Genomic DNA, 21,973 nt, shown 5'->3' with positions numbered 1-21,973 from the left:
TATGATCAAGCGGGATTTATTCCAGGGATGCAAGGATGGTCCAACATCTGCAAGTCAGCCAGTGTAATACACTGTGTGAGCAGAATGAAACGTGGAACTCATACAATCATCTCAAAAAGATGTAGAAAAAGCATCTGCCAGAATTCAACATCTACTTATGTTAACTCTCAAAAGAGAGGGTATAGAGGGAACATACCTCAAGATTATAAAAACCATTATGTGGCAAACCTACAGCTAATATCACAGTCAATGGTGAAAGACTAAAGCTTTCCTTCTAAGACCAGGAAAGACAAGGATGCCCACTCCCCCACTTTAATTCAACATGGTATCTGAAGTTCTAGCTGAGGAAACTAGGCAAAAAGAAATAAAAGGCATTCTAATTGGAAAGAAGTAAAACACACTATTTGTAGATGGTATCATACAATATACAGAAAACCCTGAAGGCTTCCACTAAAAAAAAAATTGCTAGAACTAATAAATGAATTCAGTAAAGTTGTAGGACACAAAAATCACATACAAAAAAAAAAAAAAAATCCATTGCATTTCTATACACTAATAGCAAACCATCAGAAAGAAAAATTAAAAAAACAATCCCATACTATTGCATCAAAAAGAATAAAATACCTAGGAATAAATTTAACCAAGAGGTGAAAACCCTGTACACTGAAACTGGAAGACACTAAGAAAACTGAAGATGACACAAAGAAACAGAAGATATCCATGCTCATGGAATAAAAGAATACTGTGAAAATGTCCACGGTACCCAAAGCAATGTATAGATTCCACAGCAATCTACAGGGCAATCTGTATCAAAATTCCAATATCCACTTTTCATAGAACTAGAAAAAATAATTCTAAAATTTATATGGAACCACAAAAGATACTTAAAGTCAAAACAATCTTGAGGGGAAAAAAAGAAACCTGGAGATATAACATGCCTGGATTTCCGATCATACTACATACTCTAAGTCATCAAAATAGTATGTTATTGGCCTAAAAACAGACACACAGATCAAGAGAAGAAAAGAGAGCCCAGAAATCAACCCACACATATGCAATCAATTAATTTACAACAAGAGAGGCAAGAATATACACTGGGGAAAGGAGAGTCTCTTCAATAAATGGTGTTGGGAAAACTGGAGAGCTACATGCAAAAAGAGTGAAACTGGATCCCTCTCTTACACCAGACCAAAAACAAACTCAAAATGGATTAAAGACTTAAATGTAAAAACAGAAACCACAGAACTCCCGAGAGAAAACATAAGCGGCAAGCTCCCTGATATCCATCTTAGTAATGTTTTTTGGGGGATCTGATTCCAAAGACAAAGGAAACAAAAATGAAAAACAACTGAGACCACATCAAGCTGAAAAGCTTCTGCACACTAAAGGAAACAATCAGCAAAACTAAAACACAGCCTGCGGAATGGGAGAAGGTATCTGGAAATCATGCACCAGGGGCTTGCTTCAGCGAGAGTGGTACAGAGAAGATCAGCAGGGCCCTGGCGCACAGATGACATGCAAATCATCTATCTGGTAAGAGGCGGATATCCCAAATATATTAAGAACTCATGCAACCCAATAAAAACAAGAAAATCCAATTAAGAAATGGACAGAACATCAGAATGCATATTTTTCCAAAGAAGATACACAGATAACCAACAAGCCCATGAAAAGAAGCTCAACACTGCTCCTCATCAGGGAAATCGAAATCAGACCCACGATGAGAGATCACCTGATACCTTGTCAGATCTGCCAGCAGCAAAAGGACAAGAAACAACAAGTGTTGGTGAGGATGTGGAGAAAAGGCAGCCCTTGTGCACTGTTGGTAGGAATGCAAACTGATGCAGTTGCTATAGGAAATAGTAGGAAGGTTCCAAAAAAATTCAAGACAGAAATACCATATGTTCCAGCAGTCCCACTACTCAGCATCTACCCAAAGGGGGAAAAAAAAAAAAATACATGTATCCCTATGTTCCCTGCAGCATTACTTACAACAGCCAATGAGGGTATGATGCTAAGTGAAATAAGAAAGAGAAAGACAAAGATCACATGATTCGACTTACACAAAGAATTTAAAAAAAACAAAAAAGGAAACCCACACTCACAGGCATAAAGAACAGACAACAGTTGCCACGGGGAGGGGTGTACGGTGGAAATGACATGTGTGCAAATCAAGAAGCAGGAACTTCCAGTTACAAAATACTGGGACATCCCTGGGACGTCACATACAGCTTGGGGAACACAGTGAGTAATACTGTGTTAACTTCATATGGTGATAGGCGATAACTAGATTTACCGTGGCAATCATTTTGCAATGTACACAAGTGTCAAACCACTATGCTATACACTTGAAACTCATATAGTAGTTTAAGTCAGTTATACCTCCATTAAAAAAAAAAAAACAAAAAAAAGATTCCCAGGTCCTGTGCAGAACTAAGTTACAGACCTTGAATAGACCTGTTCGGTTGCACCAGTCTCCATTCAGAATGCTTTAACTCTTTTTTTTTTTTTTTAAATCTTGCACTGTCATCCACACGCAACACCAGGTAATAAGCTAAAAATTTTTTTAAATCATGACATTCTCATTAGAAAGGATCCTAGACTTTTTCTAAACTTCGTTCCAATCCTAACTCATCTGGTCCAATAGTGAGGTGGGCTTCGGGTCCTCACCTGCGGCATGAGAAAACAATGCCCAGTCAGCAGTGAGGGTCAAGTGGGAGTGACATCAGATATATGAAAATGTTTCAGAAAAATGCAGCCCTGCCCCTGCTGCTGCTCATTCTGAGACATCCATCTGCCTCTGCCTAATGGACTCTGACTCATGCTTCACAAACCAGTTCAAGTGTCACCTTCTCGACAAAGCCAGCCTTGAATATCACAAGGACACCATTACTCCATCTGTCTGGCCAGATTTGTGTTCACACCTCTGCAGAGCAGTTGATATTTTATATTTTAATTTAATTACGTATTTCTCCTAGTGTGGACTATTTCCCATTTGCCCATATTCCAGGGCACAGAGTAGGATTTCAATTAAAGCTCAATGAATTAATACTACTACTACTACTACAAAGGTTCTATATTTTGTGAACATATGTACAGTTTGCAAGAATCACAATCAGTAAACAACAGTTTCTTACACACTCACTTTGCTACACACTACCTGTTTATATACACACATATATGTGCATAGACACATATTTTAATTATCATATATTTGTTAACACGACTCCTCTATACTGAGTTCGACTCTTAGTACTAAACTAGAAAGAAAACAGTAGGCACTCCTCAGAGTTCTGAACCTGGAAAACTATAATTAGGACCTGATACAATTCTCGAGTTCTTGGGCTGCCTTGCATCTGCCTATTTGCCCCTTTGGTCTGTAAGATTCCTAACAAATAGGAGACCAGATATATCTCTCTGTGAATGGGCACAGATGAATGTTGAAGAACAGAATAAAATATAGGATAACAATAAAAAGAAAAAATGAACCACTGTGTGGGTCAAAAGTTAGAATTCACTGCAAGTTTGCTTAAAGAACAGAAGTTTCAATTTTTAAAACTCCACAAAAATCATCCTTGGATCCCAAAGGTGAGGCAGGGGCTGGGAGAACATCCTCTAAGGACGTCCTCTGGGAACAGTCAGTGAACTGAAGAGCCACAAGACATTTGGGGAGATGCAGGGGTTTCATCTGCACATCTAGGGGCCCCAATCAGATCACAAATTAAGACTCAGTAAAGGGGGTGGGAGGAGAGTAGTAGAATGAAAGGAGGAATGGTCTAAATATCTGAGGAAAGACAAAAAAATCTGAAAGTAAACTAGAGACCCCTACATTTTCCTATCTTCAGTTTTCCTGTTAAACATTTACTGCAGCCACCTGACAAGCCAAGGACTCGATAAAGCACTAGAGACATAGAGATGATGAAGAGATGGCTCTGGAAAAGCTCACTACATGTGTGGAAAAGGCACAGTACATACTGTAAAAGCAGTATATACTCTTGGAGGTTCCATTTCACTCACGGTATGTAATTTAAAACATTTTTGTTAAGAGGGCCACCTGGGTGGCTCAGTCAGTTAAGTGTCTGACTTCAGCTCAGATCATGGTCCCACAGTTGTGGGATCAAGTCCCACATCGGGCTCCTTGCTCAGCGGGAAGCCTGCGTGTACTCTTGCATCTCTCTAGCAAATAAATAAACAAATAAAATCTTAGCTGGGGGGGGGAGGGGGGCGGGGAACACAAAACATTTCTGATAAGAAAAATGGGGAGATATTTTAAAGTAGAAAATAAAAGCCAGGTTAATTTATTTTTAAAGATTTACCTTTTTTTTTTTATTGTGAGAGAGAAAGAGAGAGCATGTAAGCATGAGAGGCAGAAGGAAAGGGAGGGAAAGAATCTCAAGCAGACTCTGTGCTGAGCATGGAGCCCGACTCAGGGCTCAATCCCAGTACCTTGAGACCATGACTTGAGCCAAAACTAGGAGTAAGACGCTTAACTGAGTCATCCAGGCGTCCCAAAGCCAGGTTAATTTTAAAAGATGAGAATCTGAGCTTTAGAATGCCTACATTATTCCAAGCTGGACTGCTACTGTTTGTTTCATAAGCAGTGACTGAAAACACTTTGCAGAGCCCTGCCCTAGGAAGAGAAACACTGTCTGTGCAGAGCTGCTGCTGAGCCAAGCACTTCCTTAAACTATGAGAGGCACATTTACAGAGAAAGAGCCAACCACATGCCTGATCCAAGGGGTAGGAGCACTTGCCCAGCCCCTCAAACTGACCTTCTGATGCCCTGAAGGGAATTCAGAATGTACTTTCTAGAAATCCAACATCCCATGCGGATGGCTCAGCAGAAATATGCAGGAGTGATTTTTGAAGCCATGAGAAAAGGTCGCTCTAGAAGGAATGGGGTCAAGGAAAGAATGATCACTTACCAGAGTGGGTCTGCATGAGACACGCTGATGACAAATGCTTCTCCCGTCTGTCCAGAAAGAGTTCGCCCACTTTTATCAATAATTGTCCCTGAAATCTGAATTAACAAAGTGAACTCGGTCAAAGGAGGCTCAAATTAAGAACACGGTTCATGAGAGTGAAATAAAATGAGTGCACTGTTCCTTTATGAGGAAGAGGAGTGTGGAGCTCTCACACAGGAAGCACTTTTCATCATGGTCAGAAAGGACAGGGGCAAGGGGATTGCGGGGATGAGTCATGAAGCCATCACATAAAAAACAGGGGAAGTCACTGAGGCAAAAGAATGACCAACACAGCTTTGGAATTGACACATCCAGTCCCACCCAGAAGGCTTTCCCAGAGACCTCAGGCTGTGATCCCTGGTTCATCTAAGACCCCCTGATTTGATTCTAGTCTTTTCTCACCAAGCAATCTTGGGACTCCCCCAGGGGTCTGCCTACTTGTAGGCTGGTGCCATCCGATCTGGAAACTTGGGTCAGCATGCAAGCCCACCTCTCCCAGGGCCCCTCTCAGAGGGAGTCCTAAAGCCTTTGACTTTGGGGGACCAACTCAGCCAGGCTTCAATTCCAGTGGCCTGCCTTCTGGGTTCACCTTCTTCCCATCTCCTGAGCTGAGACTGCACTGGTAGGAGGAAGGTGAACAGAGGAAGCCGAAGTGGGTGGTTCCTTAAAGATACTAAAGATAGTTCTCCTATGCCAGGAAAATAAAAACCCTACCCTCAAAATGACAGTATTAATAAAAGACAAAAATCATCATGCAAATTTGAGAACTTACAAAGATAGGTCGAGGGGGATACTCCTCTTCAAAAAGTGTCTGGAGTGCGAACAAGGCTGCCTGTCAGGGATTAAAAGAACATCTTTGTTCCTGAGAGACTGTGTCCCCAGAATGTTCCCTTTTCCAAAGCCTCTCTAGATGAGAGCAACGTCGCATTCCCTGGGGAGGAAGCACATCCTCCCTATAAGGTACAATCCCCAATCCCAACACCCCATCTCAAGTCGCACATGGTACCTATGGAAACGAAACATGCTGCCTCAGAGTTTACCTATGAACTAGTATTTCCTCCAAAGAAGAGCTCAAGAGCTCTGCTCTTTCTTCCTTCTCCCAGTCAAAACTAAAAAGAGATAAATACGAATGCCTGCGCCGTCCCCATCCTCATAGATACAGCGGGGTACAGAAATGAGGGGCACGCAGTGAGCTCAGAGTGAACTGTGCAGGCACTAATGCCAAGTAACTCAGCGCACGCCCAAGCTGCATTAGGTTCTAGGGAACATCTCCTTCTTTTGATCACTGTATTTCCTGATTCCAAGATGTGCACATTTTCATAATTTGCTGTAGTTGGAATGCAACTTGTCCTTAATGTATACCTTCTTGGGGATGGGGGGGGGTTCTTTTGCATTGAAAGTTACTAACTCAACAATATGAGAATTTTATTTTATTTTATTTTTAGAACTAGCCCAGTTGATCCCAAAGATCTGACGGAAAAATAAATGAGGAAGAATAGCCAGGTAAATTCTGGGGGAAAAACAGTGTGGCGGGGAGAGGCTCATGAAAGCCTACCAGTTATTCAGGATGTATTTTAATCATAACGCTACAGAAAATAGCAGGATGGGAGTGTGACATCAGACAGATGACTGGAATAAATTCTACCCAGACGCACTTCCGAATTTAGGGTGGTATACAATTCCTGTCACTGGAAAATGGCAGGATATTTAATAGATGATGTTAAGACAACTAGGTAAACCTTAGAGCAAAAGAGTACCTAGTTAGAACTCTACCACATTCCTTACTCCAAAATAAATTACAGACGCATCATGGGGACAACCTGTCCCTCAATAATCAAAACAATGCTATGTTGCACTTTTTTATACCTGTGTAGCATCTCTCTCAGGAACCCCCCACACTGTAACAGGTGTCCCAGGAAAGACCTGGACGCCCAGGGAATAGGAGAAGAAACGATATTTACTTTTCACTCCCTACATTTATGTACCTTCTAAATTTAGAACCATCTATATGTATTTACTATATCTGCATACGTGCACCTAACAGCTATATGTGTATTTACTTTCATAATTTTTTAAAAAAGTGTTTTTGAAAGCTAAAAAGATAATCTTTTGAGTTTTTTCTCATCCCACTGGCCTTAACTAGAAATGCTCAAAAACAGAATGGAACAGAAGACTTTCATGTAACTTTGACAATGGCTGCGATGGTCTGTCTTCTTGTCCCACTGGGGATCCTCACAGCCCCCACCCTGGCTGTCCTTCTCATCTCCCTCAACTCACCTTGGCATTGGCAGTATCAAAAATAGTCTCAATGAGTAAGACATCAACTCCACCATCCAGAAGCCCTTTGGCCTGCTCTCTGTATGCTTCAACGAGCTCATCAAATGCTGTAAAAAATAAAGCACATCCAAGGCGTCAGTCACCAAAATCCTCTCAATGGCCAGGACATGCTGTCTTCAGGCCTAGCACCTGTCAACTATTGCTGGTTTCTAATGCTTGATTTAAGGATATCACCTTTTGTGAGAAACCAAATAAAGAAATGGGGCAGCGATGTTAATTAAACCTGTAGACTGAACACTCCTGAACACTTGCCATACAACCTCCATTTGCCCTGTACGAGGCAAGAAGTAAGTGAGGAGGCAGGAAGGTGCGTGGTTTCATGAGCCCCATACCTTACTGTCAACACCTTTAAAGTAGATCATTCTTCCCAGGGATGGTCTTAATCAGTCAGTTAAGAGATGAGTGTGAGAAACAAGGAGAGAACCATGTCACCCGGACTTAGAAACACGGTGGGTCTAGTCACATCCTCTCACACTTGCAGTGATAAAGGGCTTCAGTCCTGTGGACTTCACTCCTGCTAGAGAGAAAACCTGCCTTATAGGGCAATTTCAGTCTGAATCTAAAGTGTTCAATCATTCCAGGGTACAATTTTTACTAGAAACATCTTGAGTTGTCCATTTCCATTTGAGAGGTCAGCCCTCTCGCCATTTACCTCCCAATGAAAAAAGAAAAAAGCTTGGATATTCAACAGAAAAACCCAATACTACCTTCACGCTTGCTGTATAAAGCACAAGAAAAAGGAAAACTTATCCCCTCCCAGTCAAGCCTCGACCAAGCATAAGCCCAGTATGAGCAACCTCTGGTGAAGAACTATGACATCACCACATGGAAAGTTCTATAACCAAAAACCTACAAACCATACTTGCCTGAACTTGCCACTTACACAATATTCTTCACTATACAAAGTATCAGTACTACTCAGCTAAGTTTAATTCTTTTTGTATTTCATTGTCTCCATGCTTAAGAAATTGACTTAGATGCTTAGGTTTTTCATAAAATCTCAATGTGAGTATGTTTATGTACGCTAGTTTATAACGTCAACAATGCCAGTACATTTATATAGTTTGGAGCACTTTCTGACACAAAACGGGGACCTAGTGGGCTGCTCTATAATAGACCAAGGCCTGGTGTCCATATTTGCTCAACTTCTCAGTTTAAAGCTTTCTCTTGATTAGTTTTATTTTCTCAGCTGATAAAGAAGCATGATCACAGTACCATGTACATTTGAAATAAGAATAGTAGTAATAATAACAAGATCTGACTTTTTATTTAGATGTTTACTACATTTCAGGCACTGTTACAAGCCCTTTATGTCCATTAAGCCACAATAACCCTGAGGAAGTGCCTGTTATCCCATTGTACAGATTTTAAGATCATTGAAACACAGACATACTTAGAGGGGCTCAAAGACTATTTACAATACTTACTAATGTTTCTGTAATCTGGTCTCTCCACAGACGGGGACACCGACAGTGTCTTATTAGTTGGACCCAGAGCTCCTGCCACAAATCTCTTAATTCCTTTGGGAAAAGAAAAAGAAGTGTAAAAATCTCTGAACAGCTTGACCTTTTTGTTGTGACTCTATAGGCTAAAAGATTTTCCCCTAGAACACAAGTCTGTAATTCTTTATCCACAACTCTTAAATACAAAAGTTCAAGTTATTTTCTTAATTCGTTTGACAACAAACTTGACCTCTCCTGGACCAACAAGAAGCTCTTCATAATCTTGATCACACTCGGTGAGACAATGCACAGATTTGACTATAAATGAGTATCTGAGGATGGGAGCTATCCCCGACCTCACTGGGAAAATTCTGAAATAGAGGGATGTGTACAGGTGATTGCCAAGCTGATCTGAAAGACTCCAAATTCTCACCTATCTGGCTTCAAAGCGTTTCAGTAACTAACCCTTTTCTATCTCCACAGTCATGTTTGGATCAATTACCTCCCCTTCCTCTTAAGGTATCTCCAAGAACCTGAACTCAACACAGATTCTAGAAAAGCTCCTCATGGTAGCATTCAACTTGAAATGTTCCCCAGTATCATGCTGCAGGCCCTTCCCTGGGGGGGGCGGGAGGGACTATTAAATCAGGATTAGCAATTATAAAGCCTAAAATTCAAGTATGAAACAGATCAAATCTTACTGTAAGCACTCTTTGAATAATTCTTTGATAACCTTTCCTCTGGGCTGGAGTCCAGGTGCTTCCAAAAGAGCCTCCAAGGTTGGGTTCATCCACACAGCATAACCAAAGCTGGGGGTACACTGATGACGGTAACTACTCAGTAACCTGGGTCACGATTTACAGTTTAACAGAAGACTACCAATGAGTTGATAACCCAGCCTTCGAACAGGTTACCTTTCCCAGAGCTGAACAATAATATGCGTGTAAGAAAAATGTCCTTCTCTTTCCCTGCTTTCGCTGGTTTCATATTCTCTGACCTGTGACTCTGTTGGGGTAATGGTCTCTGCATGTCCATGGATTTAAAGACTACCTCCCAGAAGCAGAGTTCCCACAAACCGCTTCAGTCTTCATTAATATGCTGTATCTCATTTCCTAGCAATTCCCCTTTATATTTTCTCCCGCTGGCAATAATTTTACATTTCCAAATCTTAAGGGGCTCCACATATTTCTTCTATTCCATTCCCTCCCTCAGAGCCTCCCCACCCGCTGGCACCGAAGTCACGCTATGGCAGCCAGCCAGGGGGTTAGTTATTTCAAGAGGCCGCTTTTCACATCCCAGCAAGCCTGAATCGCATGCCACAGTCCTGGGCGGGCTGCACAGAGCCTTCAAGGACATTAGGGATAGGATGTGGATTATACTGTTCACCTGCATGAGCCAATCACAAGGATGAGGCTAGCTTTATTGGGTAAGATCAAATATCTTAATGTTTATCAAAATAACCAGAACACCTGAACTACCTAGTAATGTGCTTCCAAAAGGAGAATGATCAGCTTGGCTGTAAATACCCAAAGAAGCTAAAACCATAAATATACAAAGTAGCTAGAGCTACAAAGTGAAGCTAGAGCCCGCACTAAACACAGAGTAAACCCTGAGCCCAAGGTCCACAGGGATAGAATCAAATCATAGAGGCTCTGGAGGGCTTGATTATGAAACTGCAAAGAAGTCACCTACCCACAAGTACAAAACAGTATCTGCAGGCTGCTGGGGGCCACTTGTCACAGAAGGGAAAAGCACAATAAAGACAGCATGTGACACCTGCGAATCTCAAAGGAGTCATCCTTGCAGACATTCCTTACCTGTCTGGAGGGACACCTCCTCGGCTGCCTTTCTGGCCACCCCCGCAGAGCATCTGTTCATCTGGTAGGCCTACACATGAATGCAAACATTAGCGGGGGCTTATTCCCCTCCGTCCCATAAACCAGGGACTCGTGACCTTATAAAAGCCAGTTTTACTCAGTAAGGAAATGTAGACAGAATTAACAGGAGGTCTGAGAAGGCCTCTCAGCTGGCCCAGCCATGAAGGCAGCAGGAGAGCTAAGAGTCCTTGAGAACTGCTCTGAGCTTCCTCTCATAGCCATGAGCTAACCAATAACAAAGGGTGATCTCTTGGCCATCTGGGACATCAAAGAATAAGCTGATGCAGTTAAATGCTCTGCGAATTTGAGAAAGCATAAGAACAGAAGAAGCGCAGGTTTCAGAGATAGGAGCCCAGGATTCGAGGCCCAGCTCTCTCAGTGCCTGCCTGGGCCATTCCCTTAGCAGCTTCTCCGAGCTCTGACTCCCTTTGCTGTAGGGGTGTTGTACTCAGGGCCTCTGAGCTTTTTGCAGATTACTAACCTCTTTAGAACTTGGTAAAGGGCCATGAACCCCCCCAGTAGGAAATAAAAAGTATGCACGAACACACAAAGTAATGCTACAATATAAAGAGGTTCATGGGCCTTCCAAAATCTTTCCCAGACCAGGTTAGAAGGTCCCAGATTTGTGGCCTTCATGAGCCCTTCTCAAATCTTACGTGCTGTGGATCTTCATTATTTAGTAATTAAGAAACCAGAGTATTCTAAAATAGGGGTTGGCAAACTCTATACGTCCTAGGGCAAATCTAGCCTGGGCCAGTTTTATAAATCAAGTTTTACTGGGATATAATCAACATCATTCATTTACATACTGTTTACTGCTGCTCTTGTACTATAATAACAGAATCAAATAGTTGCTGTTTATGGCCCACAGAGCCTAAAATATTTACTTATCCGGCCCTTTATAGAAAAAGTTTGTCAACTCCTGCCCTAAGTCACACAAAACTAATGATTTGCTCTTGATAACCCAAAAGACACAAGATCTCACAAAGTCCCAACAGCAGGAGAGCAATCAGTGCTACATGAAAACAGAGGCATGCGTCTGGAAAAATCCCACACAGACGTGGGTACGGCAGCATCTACTATGTACCCCCATCATTCCACATTTTACAAAATCTGAAAAAGGAGCATCATCTTGATTAAAAAGAAACCAGATCCTTCACCACACACCCATTAGGGTGGCTACTATCAACAAAACAAAACAAAACCCCCCATAAACAGAAGACACCAAGTGTCGAGAAAGCCGTAGAAAACTTGGGATGCGTGCACACTGTTGGTGGGAATATAAAATGGTGCGGCCACTGTGGAAAACAGTATGGCGGTTTCTCAGAAAATGAAACAAAATCACCACTTCTGAGTATATAATCAGCAATTCCACTTCTGAGCATGTAATCAAAGGAAATGAGAGCAGGGATACAAACAGATTAGCTGTACATGCATGTTCACAGCAGCACTGTTCGCAATAACAAAAAGGTGGAATCAACCCAAGTGTCCCTAATGAATGAATGAATGGATAAACAAAATGTAATATATATATGTATATATGTGTACATATACATATATATATATACATACACATATATATACACACATATACGTACGTACAGGGGAACATTATTCAACTTTAAAAAGAAAATTCTGACACTTGCTACGACATGAGTGAACCTTGAAAACATTAAGCTAAGAGTCATAAAAGGACAAAAACTGTATGATTCCACTTACATGGAATACCTAGAGGAGACAAATTCATAGAGTAAGTACAATGGTGGTTTTTGGGGTCCAGAGAGGTTAGGGAAGAACAGGGAGTTACTACTGAATGTAATGGGTACAGACCTTCACTTCTACAAGATGACAAGAGTTCTGGAGATGGACGGTGGCAATGGTTGCCCAGTAAGATGAATGTATCTAATCCCACTGAACCGTACATAAAAATGGCTAAGATGGTCAATTTTACATTACATGTGTTTTGCCATGATTTAAAAAAAAGAACCAAATCTGCCATGCAGGGCAGAAAAAGGGTGCCCACACAGCCAATCACTGTGCCTTTATCAGCAACCACTGCATAATAAGTATCATTTTTACTTGATTACTGGCCCATAAAAGACACCAGTTAGGAAATGAATAGTCTGCTGTGTTCAGAAGCAGAAAAGATTCAAAGCGTCTTCCCAGTCTGACCACAAGCGACAGACAGCGAGGCATCAGCTGTACTCTGCAGCTTCGGCTGGTTTTCTCACTAGCAACTGTCAAGGCAGAAAGCATTCAGGAAGATCTTAGTTACGAGGAACAATGGCATTCTTACCAAGTGTTCGAGGCCATAGTCAGCTTGGGCAATGCTAGTGCTGCTGAAAGTGTTTGTTTCAATGATATCTGCCCCAGCCAGCAAGTAATCCTGCAATAAGAGATAGCAACATCAGTGCTCGGGGTTTCAGAGGCCCTGTCCCCCCGCAATAAACACTTCTGCTCGTCACCACCACCCCAAACACCATGTGACCACCCACTAAGCACAGGCACTGCCCTGGAGCCCAGAGACGCAAAAAGATACAAGGATTTGACAGAGGTGTAAACAAACACAGAGCTCGATTTGGACACAGTTCACATGCTAAGCTGGGTGAATGGAATGAAGTTCCTTAAACCCCAAGTTTTAGTTTCCTCACGGAAAGTACCAGAACGCAACCCCACAGGGTGGCTGTGTGATGACACAAGTTCTGGCCCAGGAGGGCGATCTCCAGCCTCAGCACAGTTTGATTCCCACCGGCGATGGCTGTATCTCTGAGAGCCCAGTTCTGCCCATGATTGTTTCAGTCCCTCTCTGCAGGTCCCTCTGAGCCAGATGGGCATTCCTTCTAGAACCCGGAGGCTCTCGATGCCTTCCTGTCCTCCTGGTTTGAAACTCACCTTCCCCATTTCACTCTTCAGGGACAACACTTCCTCAGCTTCAATCTGAGGAACACTCTGGAATCTCTCAACTCCCTTGATTTTTCCCAACAGTGAACAAACCCACCCCCTCCCTAACTGATACACACTCTTGACAAAGAGCTGGGAAGTGAATTTCTCAGTTGTAGTAAGTCACAAACATCCTAAATATCCACCAGTTGGAAAAAAAAACAAATAAGCTAGAATGTATCCATTTGATAACATGCTTTGTGAAGGCTAAAAACACTGTGTATAGCGACTGATATTGACATGGAAAGATCTCCAAAAATAGGCTTGAGTAGAAAGCAAAACTGACTGATATGTAAAACACAACACATTAGGTTTAAAGCATACATGTATACAACAGTACACGTTTTCGCATATACATAATTCATATATACATAAATGCGTAGCAAATTGATGTGGAAAGACATATATAAGTAAGTTGTTATCTTAGGAGAAAAAAAACAGAAATTTGGAATAGTGGTCAAAAATGAATTTATTCTCGGGGCGCCTGGATGGCTCAGTGGGTTAAGCTTCTGCCTTCGGCTCAGGTCATGATCTCAGGGTCCTGGGATGGAGCCCTGCACTGGGCTTCCTGCTGAGCAGGGAGCCTGCTTCTCCTCTCTCTGCCTGCTGCTCTGCCTACTTGTGATTTCTCTCTCTGTCAAATAAATAAAGTCTTAAAAAAAAAAAAAGTGAATTTATTCTCAATCTATGGGTCTTATCTTATGAGAGCAAATTAAATTTTTCAAAAAAGAGCAAGAAAAATTGGAAACAACATTAATGCCTAGGAATAAGTAAATTAGTTAAGTAATATATGTAGGTTATATCATGTAGTTATTAAACCATGTTTGAGAATATTTAATGCTCCTATATACAGATAAAAATGCAAATCATACAACAGTATGAATACAATTAAAATTTAATTTTTAAAATCCCAGTATAAAAACTAGTTTAAAATATAAATTAAAATATGTGATTAATAGTTAGTCTTGGATTCATATCTCCTGATTTTGATTTTCTCCTTTATAGTTTTCTATATTATCTTTTTTATTTAAACAATAAACATGTACTGTCTTTACAGTTAGCAAAAAAATTTCTCAGTTCATAGTTTTTTCCAATTTGGTGTATATTTGAAAATTTCCATAATATACAGTTTAGAAGGTGTTTCTTCTAGCTCTTCACCCTCTCCCTATGCCTCTTCTCCTAGCTCAATATCCCACTCCTGGACTCCAGGCAGGACATCCCTCAATTCCAATCCTATTCCTGCCAATTTAAAAAACATGTGATCTGGGGCACCTGGGTGTCTCAGTGGGTTAGGCCTCTGCCCTAGGCTCAGGTCGAACACAGGGTCCTGGGATCGAGCCCCACATCAGGCTCTCCACTCATGGGGAGCCTGTTTCCCCCTCTCTGCCTACTTGTGATCTCTGTCAAATAAATAAATAAAATCTTTAAAAAAAAACAAAAAGCAAAAAAACCCAAAAACGTTATGACCTGAGTCAAGCTACTGAATTTCTCCACTCCTCACAGAGCAAGCTGTCAGGAGGAAAGTAGGCCAGGAAGGACAGCATTTTTAGAGGCTAACAGAGGTTCTGAATTGTGTTTCGTGGGGCGATGCTGTGGGCAAGGACTGCCTGTGGCGTTCACCGGTATCCTGGTGGCAAGCTCCCACAAACATTTTCCTGGGTGAAGCCCAAGGTGTGGGGGCACCAGCCCTCATGGCATCTCAGCTACAACCATAGGGAACATCAGGGAGAAAACAGTGTGTTACTCACAAGTCCTGGAGGGTACAGACATGCCCAGGGCCACACTTCAAGGGGCGGGGGGCATATGGGCAGGGGAGTGAGCACAGACATAGGGTTCTGCCTTTCTGGGGGTATAGGGATGGGGCACCTAGGGTTTCACAGTTTCACTCTTTATTGCCAAATTTAAAACATAAGAATGGGAACCAGGGTATGGAAAGGGAAAAATGGGGCCAGGCAGTTGTTGGGCTCGTCCAGAGCTCCCCAAGAGCATAACTCATGGGTGAGGGCCATCAGGTATCCAGTTCAGCGAGTAGCAGCACCATGTTTAATTGAGACGGGTGTCCCCTGAAATGGGGATCTTGGCAACCAAAAGCTCAATGTCAGGCATTCACGCTACAACCAAAGCAGCTCACCGCCAGGCACCTACGTTACAAATACAACTTGGACATTCCGTTAAAATTATACACCAGAGGATCTGATCTATGGTCACTGGCTCCACTAGAAATAGCCACATGTGAAAAAAAACCTGGTCTGTTTCCCCTCTTCATCCATGAACACAACATGCTCTCCACATGTCTGGCTAGTAAATGCACCCCCATAAATGGGACACCCTGGCACACTTTGTTGCACTTATAGCCATTTCCACTCCACAGACCTCTCATGGGAACCTCGTTCTCCCATCTAGATGCCTACCTAATACACAGGGCAAGGAATCTTTCCTCTAACAAATATTTATTGAGCACTTCCTATGTGGGAGATAACGTTCTAGGCAGTAGGGCTTCAGTAGTGAAAAAAGAGGCATAATTATAAGCTGCTTGCCCTGCAGCATCTTATAATCTAGCGGTAATCCATAGGAACAATAATGATGAAGCTACAGGTATGACAGTGCATGTGATTTCAACAGCTGCATTTTAAGAAGTCTATTTATGGGGTACCTCGGTGGCTCAGTCGAGTAAGCAACTGCCTTCCACTCCGGTCATGACTGCTGTGTCCTAGGATCGAGCCCAATAACAGACTCCTTGATCAGCGAGGAGCCTACTTCTCCCTCTCCCTCCGCCTGCTGCTTCCCGTTTATGCTCTCTCTAATAAATAAATAAATAAATAAATAAATAAATAAAATTTTTGAAAAGTGTATTTGTAACCATACGAGGCCATTCATATCCATGATGATATTCCCAATCTACAACAGACTAGATTTTATAATAGGATTTAACTACTCTCAAGGCCTCGCAGAAAAATTTAGTTACCATTCTTCTTGCAGAACCATACTTTTTTAAGGATCAATTTTAAATCTTCTGGTACCTGGAATTCCCACTATGAGCAAAGGAAAGGCATTCTTAGCTTTCCTCACATGAACGCCATTCTGCAATTAACCTAGAACAAGTCTTGACCACACAACAGAATGATCCCTTCCATTCTCATTGGGACCCTTAATCACAAAATGATTTGTTTAGATGACTTTTTTCCCCTTAAGAGACTGAAACATCTGTAACAATGCCCTTCTCCAGAAAATAAAACTTTCTCACTTCACTGGCAAATATGTCTTATCCTTCCAGTTGAATCCAGACCAGGAAAATAGATTCAATCACCTCAGTATCTCTTCTGGTTGTAATTTTATGAAATTCTGGCGATGACCTACCAAACAATTTCACTCTATGTTTCTTTCTAAATTTTAAAAATCTACTGCCCCCAGTTACTTGTTCCTGATTCATGCTGGCTAACCATTTTTATTGGAGGCAGAAAAATGGAATGAAAGAGCATGGGATTTCATGTCAGGAAGCTCCCAAACGTCAGACAAGTTCTTTACCCTCTGTGAGCCACAACTTCTAAATCCACAAAATAAGAATAACGACCACCTTTTTGGTTTTACTTTATCGGGGCTGCTGTGGTGACTCAGGTAAAGCAGTGTATGTGAAAAGCCCAATTTGTCCAGGATTTCTATGGCCTTTCATTTAACTGCCGCAAAGGCAGGAAAACTACCTTTCTCACCTCCTTATCCTGAATGCTCATCGCAGTGCAAGGCCTTTCCTTTCTTCAGTGCCCAAAGTCGTCTTGGTGAATGAATCACCTCTTTCTTCTGTACCCTCCAGAGCCCTCGATATGCGAAGAGGCTTACAGAATAATGGCATGAGAACAGGAGGCATGGCAGTACTGTACCTTATGGATCTGGTAAATGACGTTGGGTTGAGTTATACTTAAAATGTCATTGTTGCCTTTTAGGGACCTGGCATGATCTTGAAATTCGTGACCTCGGAAGTCTTCTTCACTTAGCTTATGCCGCTGGATCATGGTCCCCATCCCTCCATCCAGCACCATGATCCTCTCCCGCAGAATGGCTTCAATCTCATCCTGCAGGCTTTTCTTCACACCTGCTTTAAAGAAAGTGAAAAATCCGACATTCAAAACCCCAGGGAAAAGTTGCATGCGGGTTTATAAGAACTACTAAAAGCCTCAAGGACACTGACTGGTTCAGCTTTTCTTGGCTATCCTCACCACAGCCCACGTATGCCGTCCCAAACCTGCTCTCTTTTAGCTCCAAATCCTTCTCCTTCTGTAGGAAATTCGACCTAACCCAGTCAGTATAAGTCTTCTACCCAAAGCTCCAAAACTCATCCCGCCCTCCACCTCATAATCCTCTTACAGCTTGGCTCAAGCTCTTTCTCTCTCTGTCCTTAGGGAAGAGCACTTCTGTACTCTCAGCAGCTCTGACAGTGGCACATGCCTCCATTCCTCCTCCCATTTTCATAAAAAGTCTAAGCATTTTTTCCAGAGGGTCTCTACTGTATTCACTTTTCAGTCCAGAAATAGAAACTATTTTCAGTCTTTAATACAGTTGTTACTGTGAAACAACCTAGCTCCCACATATACAAATTTTGAGATCTTGTGAAAGGAGTCATCATATATGCAAGAGATCAAAGCTGTTTTTAGAGACCCTAAATAAAACATCTGACTTTTTATTAGAAATCTGACAAACATATTCTATACTCTGCATGGAAGACTGAAGTCCCAAAAAATGCTAAATTAACTTTGGCCCACTAAATATCAAAATATACCATAAAACTATATTCCCATAAAAAAGGAAGAGTAAAATATAGAGTATCTCCATTGCTTGGAATAGGGAAAGACTTAAGACTCAAAAAGCCCAACTACAACGTAATATTAAAAAAAAAAAAAAAAAGAACGAACGTGATTCCATAAAAACTAAGAATTCCTATGAAATCAAAGTTACCATAGGCAAAATTAACAAACAGATTATGGATTGGAGGCGGATTCTGCAATGTCTCAAACTGAAAGGGACTAACACCTATAATGTACAAGGAACTCCTAAAAAGATACAAATAGTCAAGTCAAGGAAGAAGAAAATAATACTCAGCACCTATATAAAGAGATGCTCAAGCTCATTAGCGACTGGATGTGAATTAAAACAAGATGATACCCATTTGCACCCAATAGATGGCCAATAATTAGAAAACGGGATAATGCCAAAGAAATCTGCACCCTCCAGTATGCCTGCTGGACAGAGCCATTCTGGAGAGCAGCCTAGCAGAACTTGGTAAAAAGTAAGCATGCAGAAAACCCAGCAACCTCAATCCTGGGTATATTTCCCAAACAAAATCTCAGGTTGATCCACCGGGAACACAGAAGGGGATGTTAGTAGGAGTGGCACGTTGGAGACAATGTTGGGAAATGTCCAAGTAAAATGTGGTAGACATGATCTCCCTGATATGAGGAAGCAGTGATGGGGGCTTAAGTGGGTAGGAGAAGAATAAATGAAACAAGATGGGATCGGGAGGGAGACAAACCATAAGTGACTCTTAATCTCACAAAACAAACTGAGGGTTGCTGGGGGGAGGGGGGTTGGGAGAAGGGGGTGGGATTATGGACATTGGGGAGGGTATGTGCTTTGGTGAGTGCTGTGAAGTGTGTAAACCTGGCTATTCACAGACCTGTACCCCTGGGGATAAAAATACATGTTTATAAAAAATTAAAAATTAAAAATTAAAAAAAATGTGGTAGGCATTTGTGGGGAACACCGCACTGCTTTATGATAATGGTGGGATACTGAGTGAAAAGTTCAGCAATCATCAACTACCAAGATACTACTTACATAAATTAAAAGTAAGTACACACACTAGAGTACAAGGAAACATACAAATACATGGCAATATGGAAACCAGGCCACCTGTGAGACCATGAGAACTGTGAACAGAAAATGAGATAAAAGGGGACATAATAAAATGGGAATTGCATGCATTGAAGACAAAACTCCCCCCAACTGAGGCCCTTAAAAATTCCCTGCTTCTACATCATCCACATGCTTATTGACCCTGTAGGGGATAAGATTTCCCTTTTAGAGGTCCTCCTTTGTTCGTTTAAGTGTTCACTGTTCTAATCCTGATGTATTCCCCAAGCTTTTCCAACAGGGGGTTATCTTTCACTGGCTTCTAATCACCGTTGCCCCTCCAGAAGCTTCTCCTAAGAGCAAGTCACCTTAACAATTCTTTCACTTGGTAAGGTGAGCAGTCACTGAGATCTTCCGTGAAGAACAATGATAACCAAAACAACCTCCTATTTATCTATATTCAGTTCATTGCATACAGAACATTCTGTACAGTTTACTCCTGACTAACCACGTTCTTAACAGGGCAGATTCTACCCAACAACTCTCACAGAGGAAACAAAAATATATAGCTCTACATTGCCCCCATTTAGCTGATGCATTCTGCTGTTGATATATTTAGATGAAGGCAAACAACGTTGCTTCCCTTCTTAATTAAATAGGAAAGCAAGCAGTCATGAGGCAGAGATATTATTCAAAGAATGGTATGATCTGCCTCTCTACCTCTTCTTTTATACCAAGAGTGATAAAATGTTCCTCAGTCACATTTCCACTGGTTTCAAGAACAATTTTACCAGTCCCATATCAGAACCCTAGAATCAATAGGGTCACCAGCTCACCTCTGATAAATTTCCTTCTGAGTTACGAATTCAGTATTCAGCTCCTGCCATGCTGAACACCCTCATTCCCCCACACCCAGGTACTGCTCCGTCCTTAGGACTGGTTCTCTTCTTTCTACATTTCCTACCTCATACCTCCTGTGTTTTTATGGGTATGTTCGACCAAAAATTTTAATCAAGGATGACCTTAGAGACCGATCTCATTATAAAACTGAAACTACTGTCAGCTCTTGAGCTAACCTAGTTTTTTCTCAACATTAATGTCAGAGCCATCATTAGAATGGCTTGAGATTACTACTCCCCATCACGACGTACGATCTGCTCATTTTACAAAGTGGTTCTATGCAATCTAGAGTGTGCAGAACGACTGCTCTAACCCTGATGTGGTAAAAGAAACGTTTCCTTAAGTTTTAATCGTTCTCTGGGTTTCCTTATCCGCCTTGCAACACAGAAACTTTCTTTGGGTGAACACAGCAAGTGCTCAATAAATAATTATTGAACTGAGAACGTTAACTCTGGCCAAATTTCCACTGCGCCCCGCTGAAGTATGTTGTACCCAACAGCGAAGTTACTTGTACATTAAGAGGGGTCTCGGGCGCGCGCAGAGAGAGGGTGCCTCGTAGCTGCTGAGAGTCCGCTTGCCTGGGGAGGAAGAGGTGCAGGCGCGGAAGGAACCCAGCAGAAGCACGTGGAACCTCCGCCAGCTCAAAGCCGCCGCCCTCCCGCCCGCGGGGAAACCTGGCGGCGCGCCTCCAGGAGGCGAGGAGAATTATCCCAGGGATTAGGAGCCCGTAACAGGGCTCAGTACACAACCCGATCGCGGAGAGCTAGAGGCAGCGTTACCGGAAGGCGTCAGCTCTGGCAGCGCGGGCGACATGCCGCCGAGTCTCCTCCTCCGCAGGCCAGGGGCGAAGCCGGGGAGTCGCAGGCTGCACAGGAGAACACGGCCAAGAGCGACGCCAGCCAGCGCCCGAGAGCCGCCCTCAGGGGCCGAGGTCGCCGGAGGCGCCGAGGAGCCCGGAGCCCGCGGCCCGGGACCGCGACACCCGGGGCCTTCCGCGCACCACACGCCGCGCGGGACCTCCCGCACGACCTGGGCGCGGCGTGGCGATAACAGACGAGCCCTCGGCCGCTACAACGCTCCAGCACGTGCTTTCTTCCCGGTCACCCGGCCTGTCCTCGGCGCGGGGCTGGCGGCCACACACGCGCGACCCTAAGCGGGTCGCGGGAAAGGCGCGGACTGGACCCGAAAAGGAGGACGCCGTGGCGCCCGAGGCGCGGGACCGAGGATCTCAGGCCCCTTGGGCTTTGGGACATCTAACAACATTGCTAGCGTCTCCGCTCAATCTAGCCTCTGCGTGGGAGGCCCTGCCCCTTCCGGCCTATGATTGGTCTGTACGAGCACGTCGCGCCGTATTGGCGGATCCATTTCAACCAGTCACCTGAGGGTCTGCCCCGGAGCTCTCTGGGAGATGTAGTCCAAGGTCCCACGCACTCAATGAGCCCCAAACTGTTATGCCCTGCGGAAACTGGGCGCGTCTCCAAGCCCGATATCCGGAAATGCGGCCGGCGAGGCCTCTCAAGTTTAAGTCGTAGCGCGGAGTTGGCGCTAGCTTCAACCTGTGGTGGTGTCAAGAGCGGGGAATTTGGAGTCGGGGGACCAAGTTCTAGCCACGTTTTGCTACTGGCTGGCTCTGGGCAAGATAAATAACCTCTGAGTCTCTTGGCTCCACAAG

General features: G+C 43.0%; 1 protein-coding gene across 5 annotated transcripts in view; it reads right to left on the bottom strand.

Moving 5' to 3' along the window:
- Positions 1–21,602, bottom strand: part of MTR (5-methyltetrahydrofolate-homocysteine methyltransferase) — a 110,404-nt gene extending 88,802 nt beyond the window's left edge. For 3 of the 5 annotated variants that reach the window (XM_059170331.1, XM_059170334.1, XM_059170332.1), the window contains exons 1-8: positions 21,081–21,602; positions 17,436–17,650; positions 12,917–13,006; positions 10,561–10,630; positions 8,729–8,821; positions 7,242–7,348; positions 5,737–5,796; positions 4,926–5,020 (exon numbers count right to left, since the gene is read on the bottom strand). In XM_059170331.1, the coding sequence (XP_059026314.1) occupies positions 4,926–5,020; positions 5,737–5,796; positions 7,242–7,348; positions 8,729–8,821; positions 10,561–10,630; positions 12,917–13,006; positions 17,436–17,650; positions 21,081–21,114 (764 nt within the window). In that variant the 5' untranslated portion in view covers positions 21,115–21,602. Of the gene's footprint in view, positions 1–4,925; positions 5,021–5,736; positions 5,797–7,241; positions 7,349–8,728; positions 8,822–10,560; positions 10,631–12,916; positions 13,007–17,267; positions 17,410–17,435; positions 17,651–21,080 lie in introns of those variants that run through there. The other 2 variants (XM_059170333.1, XM_059170335.1) reach the window with 2 other exon arrangements.
- Between the last annotated feature and the right edge of the window lie 371 nt (positions 21,603–21,973).

Source organism: Mustela lutreola, chromosome 4, assembly GCF_030435805.1.
Source record: "Mustela lutreola isolate mMusLut2 chromosome 4, mMusLut2.pri, whole genome shotgun sequence".
NCBI lineage: Eukaryota > Metazoa > Chordata > Mammalia > Carnivora > Mustelidae > Mustela > Mustela lutreola.
The sequence above is the reverse complement of the archived record's forward strand: the minus strand, read 5'-3'. Positions and strand labels throughout refer to the sequence as shown.